The sequence below is a fragment of the Sceloporus undulatus genome, chromosome 1 (assembly GCF_019175285.1).
Source record: "Sceloporus undulatus isolate JIND9_A2432 ecotype Alabama chromosome 1, SceUnd_v1.1, whole genome shotgun sequence".
Taxonomy (NCBI): domain Eukaryota; kingdom Metazoa; phylum Chordata; class Lepidosauria; order Squamata; family Phrynosomatidae; genus Sceloporus; species Sceloporus undulatus.
The window spans coordinates 315,955,984-315,974,201 of NC_056522.1; the positions used below are offsets into that span (position 1 = coordinate 315,955,984).

General features: G+C 42.4%; 1 protein-coding gene across 4 annotated transcripts in view; it reads left to right on the forward strand.

Moving 5' to 3' along the window:
- SIPA1L1 (signal induced proliferation associated 1 like 1) overlaps positions 1 to 18,218 on the forward strand; it is a 244,171-nt gene that overhangs the window by 177,248 nt on the left and 48,705 nt on the right. For all 4 annotated transcript variants that reach the window (XM_042453490.1, XM_042453517.1, XM_042453499.1 and 1 more), the window contains one exon: positions 2,332 to 2,613. In XM_042453490.1, the coding sequence (XP_042309424.1) occupies positions 2,332 to 2,613 (282 nt within the window). The remainder of the gene's footprint in view (positions 1 to 2,331; positions 2,614 to 18,218) is intronic.

Below are 18,218 nucleotides of genomic sequence, written 5' to 3' on the forward strand. Positions count from 1 at the left end.
TTTTAGACTCTACAGGCTCTTAATAGAGTCTGTAGTTATTGTAGGCCCGAAACAGACTGGCCAAGTAGAGTGACTTCCAGTCGCTTTGGAAGCGTGGCTTTTAGACAACGCATGCCCCCAAAGTGGCCGGACGTCTCTCCGAGGCTGCCTAAGGAGGCTTTAAGCCACCGAAGAAGGGTGTGTATTTAATCCACTCCTGTCAAAGACCTATTTGAGACCACGGCAGCAGCCATCTTTGGGAGCGGGCCATGTGGTCACCATAGTCCAGGAGCAGTTGCAGCCAGAGCTGCCAGAGATCACTCCTTCATGGCTGCTTGCTTCACCTCTTAGTTGGCTTTACATAAAAAGGTAACTCCCATCTACATTAATTTGGGCATTAAGATGGAACTGGAAGTGATTACAGTGTCCCTTTAGTTTAGGATATTAGTAAACCTTATATCTGTCAGCCACATGAGAATGTTACTGTGTAATGTCACTGATATCTCTACGCATTCCACCACATTGCTTTTACTTTGTCAAAAAGCCATTTAGTCACCACTTTTAATGGTGGAAAATACATTCATCATGGTAAGATTTCCATTTCAAATATGATAAATTGGGATAGAAAGTAGAACTGTTTTGAGAAACCGTAGGAAATTACAGGTTGAATATCCCTTATCTAAAGTGCTTGAGATGAGAAGTGCTTTTGATTTCAGGGTTTTTTGTTTTTTGAGATTTTGGAATATTTGCATATACCAGTGGCATCCTTGTGCTTGGTATCATCTAGTGTGGGAGGCAGGGCTTCCTGGTGCAACACACACGGCCTCCCCAGGATGTCAGTCATGTAGTCATTGAGCAGGTTGGCAGTGAAGATGCTGTCAAAGAGCTGCCACCACCACAGAACGTTCACATGGGACAGCACGAGGGGGAGGCCCAACTGGGTTTCACCCCTTTTCTGGGGTGTTACCCAGTGCAGGTCACACCACCGCACTCTGCTTAATGATGCCACTGGCATATACATGAGATATCACCGAGATGGGGCCCAAGTCTAAACATGACATTAATTTATGTATCATATACACCTTCTTCACATAGCCTAAAGGTAAATTTATACATCATATATTTAATAATTTTGCACATGAAGCAAAGTTTGTGTACACTGAACTATCAGCAAGCAAAGATGCCACTATCTCAGCCACCCATGTGGACAATTTTGGATTTTGAAGTATAGTTGAGTATATACTCATACTCAACTATAAGTAAAAAAAATTATGCCCCAAAATGAACTCCAAAAGCATGGGTAGACTTATGTAAGGGGCAATGAATTAATGCTAATAAATTTCTTGAAAGAAGAAGTGCCCACCTTTCTCTGTAGCCTTGTAACGGCTCCCTGTTTGAAGCCCCGGCGCCCGCTATCCTCTCTCCCTGTGTGTATGTGCGTGTGTGTGTCTGTTTCCCTCTCTGCCTTTCTGCGCAGCCAGAGCTAACAAGCTGCTGCTGAGGAAAGGAACACACAGAAAGTATGCCCTGGCTTGTACCCCGTTTTGCCTGGAAGTCCTGGGGGTGAAAAGCAGAGAGAGAGAAAGGTATGTCCTCTATTTTTGCAAGCCCTGATCCTTGGAAGTCCTGGGGGTGAAAAGCAGAGAGAGAGAAAGGTATGGCCTCTATTTTTGCAAGCCCTGAACCTTGGAGTCCTGGGGGTGAAAAGCAGAAAGAGAGAAAGGTCTGTCCTCTATTTTTGCAAGCCTTCAGCCTTGGAGTCCTGGGGGTGAAAAGCAGAGAGAGAGAAAGGTATGTCCTCTATTTTTGCAAGCCCTGAACCTTGGAGTCCTTGCAAAAAGGCGGAGTCTATCCTCCTTTTTGCAAGCTATGAGCCTTGGAGATGTTTCTGGTAAGGGGAAGTGTGTGTGTGTGTGTGTGTGTGTGTGTGTGTGCGCGCGCACATGCCCCAAGGTTTGTTTCCCCTTTTCCATGCCGAGACTGATGCTTGGGAGAGGTTCAGAGAGGGAGATATAGGGAGGGCAGTTGTCTGCTTTGTTCCCCCCCCCCTTAGATCTTTTGTAACATCCTCCAGTGTTTGCCCCTCGACATATCCACAGGTCATATCAAAATCCATGAATTTGGATCCAAAAAACTGCCCTCAACTTTACTGAGGTCGACTTAACATGAGTATATACGGTATTTCAGAATTCTAGATAAAGGGGTACTCAATCTGTATATGATTCACGAGCCTTGTTCATACACAGAAATGGCGTTTGAAAATAGTCCCATTCTTGTGATACTATGATGTAGTGTGACTAACTTTCCTTCCATAGTTCCCTGTTGCCTTATCCTCTCTTTTTTATCTTTCAGAAGTTTTTCAGAAACTCATCGCATGCCAGTGATGGAATACAAAATGAATGATGGTGGCGTTCCCTATGAGTTCAAGTTCCCTTTCAGAAATAACAACAAATGGCAGCGAAATGCTAACAAGGGGCAGGGGTCACATGTACAACAAATGCCATCTCAGATGCAAAGTCCTGTTACCACAAGGATTGCCTCAGGGAAAGGTGAAGGGAAAATGCCTCCTCCAGAGCGAGCAGCCAACATTCCACGCAGTATTTCTAGTGATGGCCGTCCTCTGGAGAGTAGAAGGTAGGTGTATGTTGTCTCCTCCTCCCAACATGCAACACCATTTTGAAACTGCAGTCATAAGCTAAATTTTAAATAACTATTAAAACAACAGTGTAAACTTGCAGTGGAAAGCAAAAAGTCCAACCATTCATTCCTTAAGCAGATCTTTTTTTAAAAAAAAGGTTTTTATTCATTTCAGAAAGTATTCAGAATATAAAATAAATCATGCTAAACTAATTGCCAGCAGTTACATGTACAGGAGTAATAATAATAATAAATTTTTATTTATATACCGCCCTGTGGCGAACCTATCCAGGCGGTTTACAACATTAAAATGACATACAGCATAAAAACAATATATTTCCCTCCCCCCTTAAAAAGTTATTAAACTGCATATCTAATTTAAAACCACAATAACTAGTTAAAACAACAATAAATTAAACAGAATAATACCAACCAATAAACCACTGCAACTTCAGTTCTAAAGAAAAGAAAAGGGGGCTTTGGAGACATTACTGAGGAGGGGGGAGATCCTAAGATCCTGAGGCCGGGATATTTCAGTCTGGGAAGGCCTGCCTGAAGAGATCCGTCTTGACAGCCTTTTTGAAGCTGTCCAAAGATGTTAATTGTCGGATCTCATCTGGCAGGCCGTTCCAGAGCCTGGGGGCGACAACAGAAAAAGCCCTCTGGGAGGTCGCCGCAAGCCTCGATTTTTGAGGCTGCAACAAGTTCCTCCCAGAGGACCGGAGGGTGCAGGGAGGATTGTATGGGAAGAGGCGGTCTCTGAGATAGCTTGGACCCAAGCTATATAGGGCTTTAAAGGTAATAACCAACACCTTGTACTGGGCCCGGAAACCAATAGGCAGCCAGTGGAGGGACCTCAGAACTGGAGTGATATGGTCCCTTCTAGATGTTCCTGACACAAGCCTGGCTGCCATGTTTTGAACCAGCTGTAGTTTCCGAACCAGGCACAAGGGTAGCCCCATGTAGAGCGCATTACAGAAGTCAAGGCGGGAGGTTACCAGTGCATGCACAACAGTCTCGAGATCCCTTACTTCCAGAAGAGGGCGCAGCTGGCATATCAGCCGAAGCTGATAACAGGCTCTCCTGACCGTCGCATTCACCTGAAGTACATATAACATCTCTTCCTCCATCTCCTTAAAGGCACCAATTCCCGTTAAAGGCACCAATTCAACACATTCCATCTCAGTTTTACAATGTACAGAAGAGTAGTTTGTATCCACACATTTATTTATTTTTAACTATTTTTTCTTTTCTGATCCTTCCCCCCCCCCCTAACCACATCAAAGATCTGGGGAGCAGAAATTCAAGAATGAACACAAACATCCAGTGTAAAAAAACATATGGTAAAAGTCATCCTTAAGGAAATATGAAAGAACAAGCTATTCTAAGCTGCCCTGGTCTTTGTTTTTTGTGCTCACATTGCTTCAGCACTCTGAAGCTTTCCTTTCTTTACTTTTGAATGCATAGAAATTAGTCTATGTTGGCCTTTTTTAGGATTGTCACATGTTAAGTATTGATTTAAGGAGTAGGAGTACTGGATTTAAAATACATAAAGAAAGCAACCACATGGAAAGAAGGCAATGACAGTATGATATCTAACCTGATCTAGGTAAAACAGAGAGTAGTTCCAGGACACTCTTGCTTTTGTTTCTAATTAGTTTTTAAAGAAAATAACATATTCTGTCCTCTGAGGTACCTATAAGGTTGCTGATGGAATTTAACAGTTTAGCAGATTTTATGTATTTGTATACTGTGGTAGAGCATAAGTGGAGAAAATGTGGCTCATGGATCAAACGTCCCAAAGGTCAAAAACACCTTACAGAAATAATCCAGTTTGAGACTGCTTTAACTGCCCTGGTTCAATGCTAGGGAATCCTGGGAATTGTAGTTTTGTGAGACATTAAGCCTTCTCTGTCAGAGAGTTGTGGTGCCACAATCAACTACAATTCCTAGGATTCCCTAGCACTGAGCCAATTCTCTCTCTCTCTCTCTCTCATTCACTCGCGCACACACTAATTCAGAGCTCACACACATACGCACAAAATCAGTAATTTTGTGTGTTAGAGTATTCATAAATAAGAATATTTCAGACTGCACTTGTTCAATTTTCTAGCATTCTGTAGAAACAGAGAATGATCAAAATAGATTGACTCATTTTACATGTGCAGCTAATGGTAACTACAAGAAATTAAAGGTAATAGAACCCCCAGAGACTGGATAAACAGTGTGGACAAGAGGATGGTAGGCCCCATTAGGTCTCTATAGGACTTTGAAGAACTGCACTCATGCCCCCCAATCCCTGAAATTTTTAAAGCATTATTTAAATGCCTGAAAATTGCCTTCTATAGATGTGGAGGACAGTTTTACCATGTCCCTGCGGAGGGGGGCTGTTTTAGACCCAAAGGATAACTTTTCCTAAACATGATTTTTTTCTTGGCTAGCTTGTTTGTTTTTCCTTGGCCCAAAACATGATCAAATTGTCTCTTTTAGTTTTATCTCTGCTGGAAAGCTTTCCTGACCAGAAAAAGTCCTCTATTGAACCTAAAGCAGCTCAAGAAGAGTACCAGAACATGGTGAAATTGGGCCCATTTACCTTTATTCCATCTTAAGTTTTTCCTGTTTATAAAAAGCCCTCTCCTACATATTTTCCTCTTCATCTTTCAGAGGAAGTGTGTCCTAGTTAGAAAAGGCCTCTCTCTTCAAAATATGTTCTTAGTTGTATGTTTTCTCTCAGGCAAAAAACCTCAAGCCAGCCTAATGAAATCCCCCCTCCCCATTTGAGTTCTTGATACTAGCCGGGTGTGCTTACTACTATTTCAGACTGTATCTGATGCAGCCGATGTTTGCCTAAAAGTCAGAACTTTGAGTAAAGCTCATTTGACAGTGCTATAAACAAGGTGGTGTGCTCTCAATTGTCATATGTTCAGCCCCAAATTCCAGCAAAGCTTGAACTTTGAGTTCATTTCGATGCAATAAGATGTTTTACTACCTCTCTTCTTCTCAAAGGGCTAGACTTTACAGCTGAAAGTAATCACTGAAATAAAAGTGCCAGTTAATCCTTTTAGCAGTAAACACTTTTCATGGCAGTTTTGGTTCTCTCCATATGGGCCAAGTGCATTTCTTTGGTTCATCTAAATATTTTGTTTCTGTTCCTTTCAAATGTGCTAGGAATATTTTGAGTTCATTAGTAGTTACAGTTTGGTGACTGCCTATGGGGGACTTAACCTCTTGTTGGGATGACAACCTTGATAACAAAACAAAGACTGAAAAACACTTTGTGCACAAAGCTTGCAACCCCAGGTGCACTTACCTGGGAATAAGCTCTCATAAAGTTGATTATATCTGGTGGTGACCTTGTTCTAGCAGACAGTTCTTCTGCTTGTGCAAGGTTTGCATCCAGATATTTCCCACCCACCATGATTAGCCCTCATGCCCTCCAAAAAGCTGTTTTTGATGGTTTAGGGATCCCATGGAAAATATGGCATATTGATGCCTCGAATATGGGGCAGAACAGGCTAAAAGAGGTAAAGGACATGCAAGGATAGTGAAAATTCCTGTCCTTGCATGAGTGGAATTACTTTGCAGTAGCACCAAGCCACTACTGACTATTTCCCCTTGGAGCTTACTTCTAAGTAGAAACATACAGGGTTGAGTTGTACAAATACAAAATCAGGAATCTTCTCCTTTCACAGTTCACTTTTGGTTTTCAATAGCTACTTCTTTAGTTCCCTTGTAATCTGAGAAGAATGTGGAGGGGAGGCGTCCTGTAATTCATGCAACAGCAAGATAGGAAACAAAAAGCAGATGTCCTTGGGCACAGAAGCAGCAACTGAAAATAAATATTTAAAGAAAGCTGAGGCTGAAAAATTGAGGCCCAGTACAGACCAGGGCTTTGCCGTGATTGTACACCCCCGTCTGTATGGGACGCGCAACAATGATGTCCATGTGACACCGTGCCTAAACAGCGCAGCATGGATGCCATTGTTGTGTGCAATGGCGCCCCTTGCACAGTGCAAAAAGAACCTGTCAGGAGTGGGTTCTTTTTAGGCCTCACGGAGGCTGCAACGTTTGTCTGCTGCGGCCTCCATCCGGGGGAGAAAGGGGTGGCCTCTGGCTGATCCTTTCTCCCAATCTATACAGCCCCTCAGTTACAAAACCTCACTATAAATTTCAGCACAAAATATTTTTTGTCATAGACATGTTTTTCTTAGATATTTTGTGTGTGTGTGTGTGTGTGTGTGGTGATCAGTGGCATCGCACACCAAGGTGTCAAGTGGGGTTGGGACTTCAGGAAGGACCCAAAAGGCCCTCTCCCAACTTCCTGCTACACGTGGCTTTATTTCAGAGTACAGTGGGCCCTTGCTTTACACGGGGGATCCGTTCCAGAACCCCCCACACATAAAGCAGAAAATGTGCATGCTTGAGCCCCATTATATCCAATGGGGGTCATGCTTGCTGTGTGGCCGCGCATGCACCCTGCGGCCGCGCACACCATTCACGAGCCCCATTGGATACAATGGGGCTCGTGCTCGCCGCGCAGCTGTGTACACACGCCAGGCATTTGCCATTTCCTGGGTGGCTTCAACATATGCTGAAAGCTGCCTATAAGGAGCCCACATATGGAGCAGGCTCACTGTAAAGCCACATGGGACAGAGACTGGGGGACGCCGTGCCCTCTCCCTCCCTGCTGCACACTGTGGCATGTGGCAGGGATGTGAGGGACACTCACCAGGTGTCATCCCTCCTTCAGCGGTGTCACCCAGTGCGGTCCACACCCTCCACACCTCCCTCATGACACTACTGATGGTGGTGAGTTTTTTTAATTTTAATTTTTATTTTTTTGATAGCCATAATCAAGTCAAGTCACATCATAGAGCATTTAAGACATTCAGAAGTGGTTTGCACTGCTTCCTTCCATGCAGTACAGCAAGACTTACTGGTACATAATGTACCACTCCCATTTTCATTGAGATATCCTCTACCAGTTTCGCCTTCCATTTCTCCTGCTACCAAGCAACTTCGTCTCAACATATTAAAGTGTTTAGCAATTTCATATATAGAATATATATAGAGGCAGGATTGGACTTGGAAGGAGGAAGTGTGAAAATACGAGGGAAGAATATCAACGATTAAGATACGCAAATGACTCCATATTACTGGCAGAAATTAATAGTATGGACTTAAAATGACTACTAATGAAAGGTAACAAAACTAATAAAGTACAGTAGGCCCTTGGTATATGTGGGGGATCCGTTCCGGACCACCCCCCCCGTGTATGCCAAAATCCGCGTATGCTCAAGTCTCATTTGTCCCCAATGGTGGTGCGTGTGTATGCGCGCCACCATTGGGGACAAAAGTCCCTCTCCTCCCCTCCTTCCTGCTTACCTGCTCCGTCACCGCGCTGCCGCCTCCCACATCCTCGCCGCCTCCACGGTTTAAGGACTGGGGGCAGCTTGGAGGCCAAGAGACTTCCAGGCTGCCCCCGGCCCTTCTTTCGCAGCGGTGAGGAGGATGGGGCCTAGCTTTGTCCTCCGCCACCGCGGTTCAAGGGCCGGGGGCAGGTTGGAGGCCAAGAGGCCTCCAGGCTGCCCCCGGCCCTTCTTCTGCAGCAGCGGGGAGGACGGGGCCAAGCTTCGTCCTCCTTGCCGACGCCACCGTGAAAGAGCCGGGTGCAGCCTTGAACCATGGCGGCGGAGGAGGCGGAGGCGGTGCAGCGACAGAGCGGGTAAGCAGAGAGGGGAAGGGGGAGGGAGAGAGGGTAGGTAGATAGGTCGATAGGGAGGGAGGGAGGAGGAGAGGAGAGGGACTTTTGTCCCCAATGGCGGTGCAAGTGCACGTGCGCCACCATTGGGGACAATTTCCCCAGATTTGCCATGCGCCTATGCTCAAATCCACGCATGGCAAATCCGCGTATAAGGAGGGCCGACTGTACAAAAGGGTTATAAATGAATATTAAGAAAACAAAAATAACCGCATGTGATTTAAGGAGTCCTGGTAGTGCAGTGGTTAAATGCTAATACTGCAGCCACACATTGTGAGTTCGATCCTAGGGGGCTCCAGGTTGACTCAGACTTGTGTCAGTTAAATGGTCGGTAAAATGAACACCCAGCTTGTTGGGGGCAATTGGTTTACAGGCTGTAAACCATCTAGAGAGTGCTGAGTTCACTGTGAAGCAGTATAAAAATGTAAATTCAACTTAAATGTGGATGGTGAAAACATAAAAATAGTTAAGAGTTTTCTATACTTTCTGTGAGTCATTAATCAAATTGGAGACTGTGGTCAAGAAATCAGAAGAAGATTAAAATTTGGAAGGACATCTATGAAGGCACTAGATGACAATTTGAAGAGATATAGATATATTTTCTATAAAGCTATAGAAGTCAATACCAAAGTCAGAATTATCCATACTGTAGTATTTTTTATTTCTGTGTTTTTGAAAGCTGGGCAGTGAAGAAAAGGAACAGGAAGAAAATTAACTTATTTGAAACGTGGTGCTAAGGGAGAGTTCTATGGCAACCTTGGACTGCAAATAAAGAGAACTAAATAGATCTGTGGGCAAGTCTAGTATGAACTCTCACTCGAAGCCAAAATGTCTAAACTGAGGCTATTGGACTTTGGACTTTGAACATACCATGATCTGCTGGAAAAGACAATAATGCTCAGTAGAATGGAAGGCAATAGGAAGATGAAGGCAACCTTAGAAGTGGATTGAGTCAGTAAAGAAAGGAAGCCATGGCTCTGAGTTGGCAAGATCTAAACTGTTAATAACAGGATGTCTTGGAGGTCTCTCATTTATAGGGTTGACATAAGTCAAAGCCAACTTAATGGCCCATAAAAACAAAAAGATGGATTTAGAAAAATAAGATGGCTTAAGGGATATATGCAAAGAAGAGAAAGGCTGTTGTACTGTGGACATCTCATGAGGTGACACAACTCACTGAAAATGACAGTAATGATATGTAAATCTGAAGACAGTAGGAAAAGAGGAAGACTACATTATAGATGGATTGATTCAGTCAAAAAATCATAGAATCATAGAGTTGGAAGAGACCACAAGGGCCATCCAGTCCAATCCCCTGCCATGCAGGAAATCTAAATCAAAGTATCCCCGACAGATGACCATCCAGCCTCTGTTTAAAGACTTCTAAGGAAGGAGACTGGCTATGAGTTTGTGGGACCTGTGCAGGGCTGATGATGACTGGGCCTCAAGGAGTTCTCTTATTTATAGGGTTATCTAAAGCCAGCTTGGTACCAAATAACTAAAACAACAAAAACAGTCAAGAAACAAAAGGTCCAGTGTTGTTTTCCATATTGAATCTTTCTATCTTTGCTAGTTAATTTATCTTCCCACAAAGAGCACAGTTGGGATGAAACAGTGGAGGAGCACTGCTCGGTTCTTCTAGAAGTCAAGTAGATAGCAATAAAAATAACCAAAAAAAGGCTAGGCAGGGCAGTGTACTCTGTGTGGGGGATGGGGTGGGGATGCTTCTCTTGGCCTTTTTCTCTGAAGTATATACCATATGGAAATGTGTTTCCCATATGGAAACTTTCCCATGTGCTTGTATTCCTTATTAATATAACATATGGCTTGATTTTTTTCTTAAGTAATCCACTCTTCATTTAGATAATGTATTGTTTTCTAATTATGACACAGTTATAAGGTGGATTGCTTTGGGATTTTTGGAGTTGGTGTCAGGGTGATTGTTACTTGATACCAGGGAGCTTGTTAGCACATCTAGTAGCCATATACCTTAGATCAGTGATTGGCTACCTAGTGCCCTTCAGATGTTTGAGTTTGTAAGTTTCATAGAATAATAGAGTTGGAAGTCAGCATAACCAGTAGTCAAGAATGCTAAGAGTTGTATTTTATCATTATTTATTTTATTTATATTCTGTCTTTACTCTAGATATGACCCAAGGCAGCTCACATAAAGAAATCAGTCAAAATCTACAGTGCAATTTTAAAAACAATTAAAATGGTCACAAAACAATAAAAATTATTTTAAAACATACAGTACAAAGGGTTTAAAAAAATAACCCCCACCCCTAATAAAATAACCTTCCTGGTGTGGTTACATATTAAAAGCCTGCTGAATCAAAAAGTTTTTTGCCTGCCTGTAAAAGAAAAGTGGGGAAGGAGCCAGACACAAAGGTTGTTCCAGAGGGTGGGAGCAGCCACTGAGAAGGCTCTCTTTCATGTCCTCACCAAATAAGACTATGATGGGGTCGGGACCAAAAAGAAAAGCTTTCCCTAAAGATCAGAGTTCTTGTAATTTGTATGAGATAGTCTTTCAGATAGTCTGGACCTAAGCTGTTCAAGAGCTTTATAGGACATGACCAGCACTTTGAATTGTGCCTGGAAATGAACCAGTAGCCAGTGAAACTGTTTCACCAAGGGAGTTATATGGCCCCAATCAGTATTGTGGCTGCTGTGTTTTGAACTTAGTGTAGTTTCCAAACAGTTTCCAAAGGCAGCCCCACATAGAGTGTGTTGAGTAGTCCAAGCAGGTTATAAGCAAGGCATGCATCACCTTAGCCCTATTTGATGTCTCAAGGAACTTGTTTTAAAATGTGCAAATATGTCCCTGGCCACTGCTGAAACCTGGGCATCCAAGGCTTAGAGTTAAGTCCAGGAGAACACACAAGCTGCAAGATTTCAGGTAATCTGAACCCCATCCATCACAGTCAGAGTCACTTTTCCTGATCAGTCTTTTGACTGACCAGGAGCTCCTCTATTGCGTCTGGATTAAGTTTCAATTTGTTTGCCCTCATCCAGCCCATTACTGACAACAGAAACTGATTCAATATGACACAGCTTCCTTGGAATCAGATAGGAAGGAGAAATAGAGTTAGATGCCGTCGGCATACTAGTGACACCATGCCCCAAAACTCTGGCATACTTCTCCCAGTGGTTTCATGTAGATGTTAAAGGACTCTCAATCCTTCTTCATCAGTTTAGAGAGGGCACATCTTGAATGTGGATAGAGTATTTACAGTGGCCACATTCTCTGGACTTGAGACTGGCATGGATGGAAAAGGGAGTGATTTTAACTACAGGAGCTGCTCCAAAGCGAAGGACTCTTTCCAAGTATCGACCCCAGATACTCCTCCACGTCCTTCCCCAAAGACATGTCTTCATCACACACAAACATTGTTTCTTCTGCTATCTCTTTTCTTGGCCTGTTTGACAAAAGAAAGCAAGAGCAGTAGTGCAGTTCCAACAGGCCAGCCAAATCCTAGCAAAGCTCACAAAGTTTAAGCAGGGTCCCAAATTTTAAAGCTCCTTTTTGCTGCCACTTCTCCCCAGCTACCATGTACTCCAGTTCCTCACTCAAGTCAGTCAGTCTGTCCCAAGATGGAACTGCTCTGAGCCACTGAAGTGATGCCCTGTGCCCAAGTCTTTCAAGAGTTTCCCAACCATCAGTGCCACTACTAGCAAAATATGTGGCTAAGAGAGTGACCTGAAATGGGCAGGCAAAAAGCTGAAGACCCCACACCACAAAGAGATCAGCAAGGTTATACACTGGTTTTAAGGGACTCTGAAAAAGGTTTCAGCAACCTCACTCCCCACTTTGTCCTTCCCCTTTTTCTAACCCCGAGGGGTAACATACCACCCATTTTGGAAATCGTTGATTTAGACAGTGCACATTCAATACTGGCATCAGTGCTGAGTTCAGGTTTTTGTTTCCAAGAATCTCACTGATATTTATTACACAGATTATTGGACAAAGGGGAGAATGAGAATGCTTGGGTGTAAGGCTTTCTGGAAATGATCTTTGGTTGGTAGATGGGCTAGCTAGAGCCTTGCGTTTGCGCTCTTTACAAAATGTAATGTTGCAGCTTTGATGGAAATGAGTTTGCATGAACATACTATTTGCTGTGATGGAAATGAATAAATGTACAAGTTCAGTTAAGTCTTTTTATGCGTGGTTGTACCTTGGAGAGACAAAAGTATAGAGAGGCTATGAATCATTGTTCATAAAAGAAACAGAGGGAAGGCATGACACATTGTCCTTTACATCTTCTGATCTGCTAGCACAATGATGCAGTAAATAACAATCATGTCTTGTGTGATACATTATAAAAGGAGGATGATCACATCTCTTATTCTGAGCAGTTTCCCAAGTGATGTGTACATGTACAGTGTGCACTTCACTTGGGAAAACAGAATTGTTATCAGAGTGTATTGTTTCAGTGACCTATTATGATCTTCTATACATACGAATCAGTAGTCCCCTTCCATTTGTGTCTTGTCTTATTGGCACTTAGAATCATAGAGTTGGAAGAGACCGCAAGGGCCATCCAGTCCAACCCCCTGCTATGCAGAAAATCTAAATCAAAGCATCCCTGACAGATGACCATCCAGCCTCTGCTTAAAGACCTCCAAGGAAGGAGACTCCACTACACTCCGAGGGAGTTTGTTCCACTGTCGGACAGCCTTTACTGTCAGGAAGTTCTTCCTAATGTTGAGGTGGAATCTCTTTTGCTGTAGCTTGCATCCATTGTTCCGGGTCCTGTTCTCTGGAGCAGCAGAAAACAAGCTTGCTCCCTCTTCAATATGGCATCCCTTCAAATATTTAAACAGGGCTATCATATCACCTCTTAACCTTCTCTTCTCCAGGCTAAACATCCCCAGCTCCCTAAGTTGTTCCTCATAGGACATGGTTTCCAGACCCTTCACCATTTTGGTCACCCTCCTTTGGACATGCTTCAGTTTCTCAACATCCTTTTTAAATGGTGGTGCCCAGAACTATGTATGGACAAAAAGTCTAGGGGGGATGAAAAAAGGAAACACTAATTTTATTAAAACAATGTTGCTATGAGATACTAAAAGGAAATAAAAAGCATAAAGTATATGCAATCCTATAAACACACAGGCTTGTGCTGGCCTGTAAGCCACACCCTAACAAACACAAGGCTAGTGTTGCCAGTCAGTACTAGGCTTGAAAACTGCAAATCTCAAACAGTATAACAGAACATAAGGAGGTGTCAAACATACAAAATGCCAGTACAATGGCAGATAAATTCCTTTGCACCTCTCAGTAGAAAATTAAAAGGGATAGCACAGTACACCCATTACAATTGCAAAGTGAACAAACAGAGACCAAATGCGTTTCAACTATGCGTCTTCATCAATGGTCATGGAAAACTAGTATTGCAGCCTTGTAAGGTATATCATATAATATGTAGGGACATCCAGTCGCAGTAAGCAGGTTGTTGGTCTTCTTGGACCTAGTATGATGCCAAAGACTTGGATGTCCCGCATTCAATACAAGCCCAGAACTGGACACAATATTCCAGGTGAGGCCTAACCAGAGCAGAATAGAGTGGGACTATTACTTCCCTTGATGAAGACCCTACACTGCTATTGATGCAGCCTAAAATTGCATTGGCCTTTTTAGCTGCTGCATCGCACTGTTATATGGATTCAGTAGTTACCAGTATCAACAACAGCAGAATGTAACTTTTTTTCAGCTTGTGTGAAAAATTACATTTTCTTACATTTTAAGGAGAAGGAAGAGACTATCTAAGGGTTTCTCAAAACATGATAACAGAGATGGCTAAATTATAGAGGACTTTGGAGCTGTGCAGCCTGGCCACTTGGGCCAGCTTGGGAGCGGAGTTGGGGCATAGCATCTCCATGACGCATGCCCCGGCTGTGCCCCCAGGGTGGCGTGATACTACATGGCATCACGGCATTCCTCTGGCGCTGCATACAAACAACACAGCACCGAAGGTGCACCTGCAAGCCGCAGCAACACAGCTATCTTGCCCTTTGCAGAGTGCAAAATGGAGCCACTTTTTGTGGCTCCTTTTTGAGCCCTGCAAGGGTCAGAGAGGTCAGATCGGGGCTGCGGTTGCCGAGGCCCGGATCTGGCTGTAACAGGGGCGTCTCCAGGCCGCCCCTTCAGGGCTGTGTGTACAGCCCCGAAGTTTGCAACTAAACTGTTTCAATATGCAGGGTTGCAAGCTGATACATTACTACACATAATTAAAAGGAAAATTCACTATCTACTGAGTTAAAAATATTAAAATGTAATTTTATCACAGAAATGTAAATTGTGAAAAATTGGATGCAAAATAAATATGATATGGATGGAACTGTGAGATAATATATGTAACATATTAATCAGCAGGAAATTATTACAGATCTTGCCTTCCACCAAACATTCCAAGTGAAAGCACTGAACTTAGGAGATCCTGCAATAAAATTCTAAAATGTGTAATACAAAATATGCAGTTGCAACAAAATACTGCAGTTGCCTTCTCCTGTGCAAATACAGTGGTCCCTCCCCATATGTGGGGGATCCATTCCTGAGACACACACTCCACATATGGGGGAAAATGTGTATGCTCAAACTCCATTTGTTTTAATGGGGGTGCACACCATTTTACTTCTGGCAGCTTAACCTTCCGCGTAAGGTTAAAGCTGCCTATAGTACACCCACGTATGGCACAGCCGCACTGTATGAGATTTATGTGAACAGGAATACCGTGGGACTTTGTAGTTTAGTATTTTAGTTCTGTTGATTCATTGGATCTATTTCTGTTGGGACTAATTACTAGATTTTTAGATCATTCGCCTCTTTACACATTTAACACTTTCAGTGATTCAGTTGGATCACAAGTATACATGTGAAGGGTAAAAAAGAGCAACAAATAATTATTTCACTGTTATGTTCTTTACTAGCAGTATCTAATTCTGGTGGTGCTGCTGTACAGTTTTGCTTTTCACTGTAACAAACCAAAGCAGCGAGCACACACAGGCCCAGTACTTGAAAGGTGATACTTACAGATCAACACCTTTGCAAATATCCTAGTAGATATCCATCTTTATCCGGTTGATTCCAGAACTTTCCAAATAACCATATGATCCATCTACTGACCAGATGGTACTTCTCTTCCTTCTGCTTCTGGTAGTTATGGGCACTGCAGATTCATATAAATGTGGAACAAGATGGGAAACTATCACATGGGAAATTTGGAGGAAGTTAATCTCCACTGATCTCAGACTGTCTCATCTCCTATCCATTCTTTCCTTCTCTCACAACTTCTGAATCTTTCTGCTATTTGTGCACCACCTGAGCCTATATTCTTCATACATCTCTATCCCTTGACTGTCTTTTCAATTGCTTAAAGAAATAACCTTCAGAATATCTTTCAGGTGTCAAACAAATTGAGCTTCTACAAGTTGAGCCTTTCTAATATTAATCTTGCTGCTGTTATGTGCCTTCAAGTCTACTCTGACTAATGTTTACCCTGTCATAGGATTTTCTTGGCAAGACCTTTTTGGAGGATTTTTCCATTGTCTTCCTCTGAGGCTGAGAGAGTGCAGCCCTTGGCTGATCAGGGATTCAAACATAAAATCATTGCCCAACACTCAAACCACTACAGAAGACTGACCCTAATCTTATTCTAGTCATTGTTAAAACATTTCTTTAAATGTGCTGCTCCAAAATGTACTGAAAATACACTTGAGAACCCACAATCCTGAGTTCTGCTTACTTTGTTCTTCCGATGGTTTCAAATATATATCTGATTTATTAAGACACACCAATGCACACCTTGCTTTACTGTTCACATCTCATCTTACCTGGATCCCCTCAAAATGTACCACATTCTCTGTGTACAACCCTTATTCCTGTATGACCATCAAGGTTTAATCTTTCCACAGTACTCCAGAGTATGAATAAAGTAACACTAAATCAAGGTGTAGTAGCTGGCTGTCTAAAAGACATAGGATGATGCTCTCCCTCCTTACCCTTCCTTGTTTCTGTTTGACTTCTCCTATAGTAGGCCCATGGCATGCACTTTCTATAGTTTTTGTAAAATACCTTCTGAGAGAAGTGAGCATTTGCTGGAACCAGCAATTCTGCAGTACAGCATGATAGTTCACTTATAGTACCACACTGCTCAGGATACAATGTGACCTTAGCACAATACATATGAAAAAGACAAATATTATCCACCAGGCCCAGGAATGAAATGGTCATGGAACAATCATGCTTTCACCAGGGTTTCCATATCATAGAATAATGGTGATTTATCTGATTTTATCTATAGCCTCCCTTTCCTCACAGGAATCTGGATGGGTGGTTGCAAAACAGACTGTGGAATAGAAACCAAATGGCCACCAGGCAGTTTGCATAATAGTCCAAACTCTATAGCCCATAGTATATTTGAATCGGATCCAGCAGACTTCACACAACCCCAATTCTAGGACATTGGGCAATATCCACAAAACACTGTGTCAGGCAGAAATGCCAAGGGGAAAAAAAGATCTAGCAGGAAAAAATGTTTATCTGAACAGCAGCAAAAAACATATCCTTTTCCAACTGGAGGGGAAAATGTAATCACAAGAAGTGATTGTGCCCTTACCATAATCCACTATGATATGAGAGAAGGTCACAGCTTCATAAATATTGACACAGTATTCCTTGTGAGTTATGCATGGTAATGTATGTGTATGTGTCAGTCTCACTGAAAACTAATTACTTGCCTGATGTTTTAGGGAGTGGTGTGGGGATATCAAAATGCTACTGGCAAAATTAGAGTGAGCATTGTTAATCTGCCTGAGCCATTTCCCCAAATTTCCAGCTCTTACATTTTTTGTGTGTTTTCATTGAAAGCAAATATTTTAAGATGTTTGTCTATCCAGGGAAATTGAGTAGTTTGTAAATTAAGTGCAGTGGACTAAAGAAAAAGCATAGTGTCTGACAGTGTGCCTCCAAGGAGTATCATATAAATCTGGTTTCAGGGCTTGTTTTTGATTCTGAGTAAAAATCCTTATGACTGCTGAACTTCAGAATGTTAGGAAATAGCTAGTTATATATGCCAATTTCCTGTCTTCTTTGCCATTTAGTTGTTGAAGGTGTCAGGGGGAGGTGGCATATGCACTTGGACTGGGCAGAGGGTTTACTTAGACTGTAGTTAAAAGCAAAAACTCTTCAGTTTAAAGAAGTTATCACATAGATTAAAAAAAACAGTAGCAATTTTGATTGTTTTCAACACCTGTGATGTAGGCAACGCAAGAGGTTGCAGTGAGTTCAGAGGTTTTATCCCAACAGAACTGACTGTGTGAAGAGGCCACTATACTGTATAGCATTCATTTGGAGCAAATTGGTTGGTGTATATTGGCTTAGGGTTATTAAATAGGCTTGTACTGTTAAAAAGTATATATGTAGGCATTATACTACTTGTTTCCTGGCTATCCAATGAATTTAAAATGCCAGTATATGGTTTAACGAAGTATAGGGTTTCACAGACTGTACTGTGTAAGCTAAAGCTTGTTCTGAAATGCATGGATAAATTACTTCTTTACTTGAATATGGATGAAGTATGCTGTGACACATGCTTTGTGTTAATATTTTTTTCTTGCAAATAGCAAAAGCAATTCAGCAAATTTATTTCTGGAAGTCCTTGGAAGCAGTCATTTCTCCCTTTTGCCTCCCCTTTCCCCATCTTTTGCCACTGTTCCAAAGGGAGTAGATTAATAGAGGAAAAATACATACTGCCCTCCAGCTGGCTTCTTTTTTTACTCTCAGTGAACTGACGCTGCTGATGTGGCAGTTCCTATAACAGTGTTGTTGCTTTATTGAGCT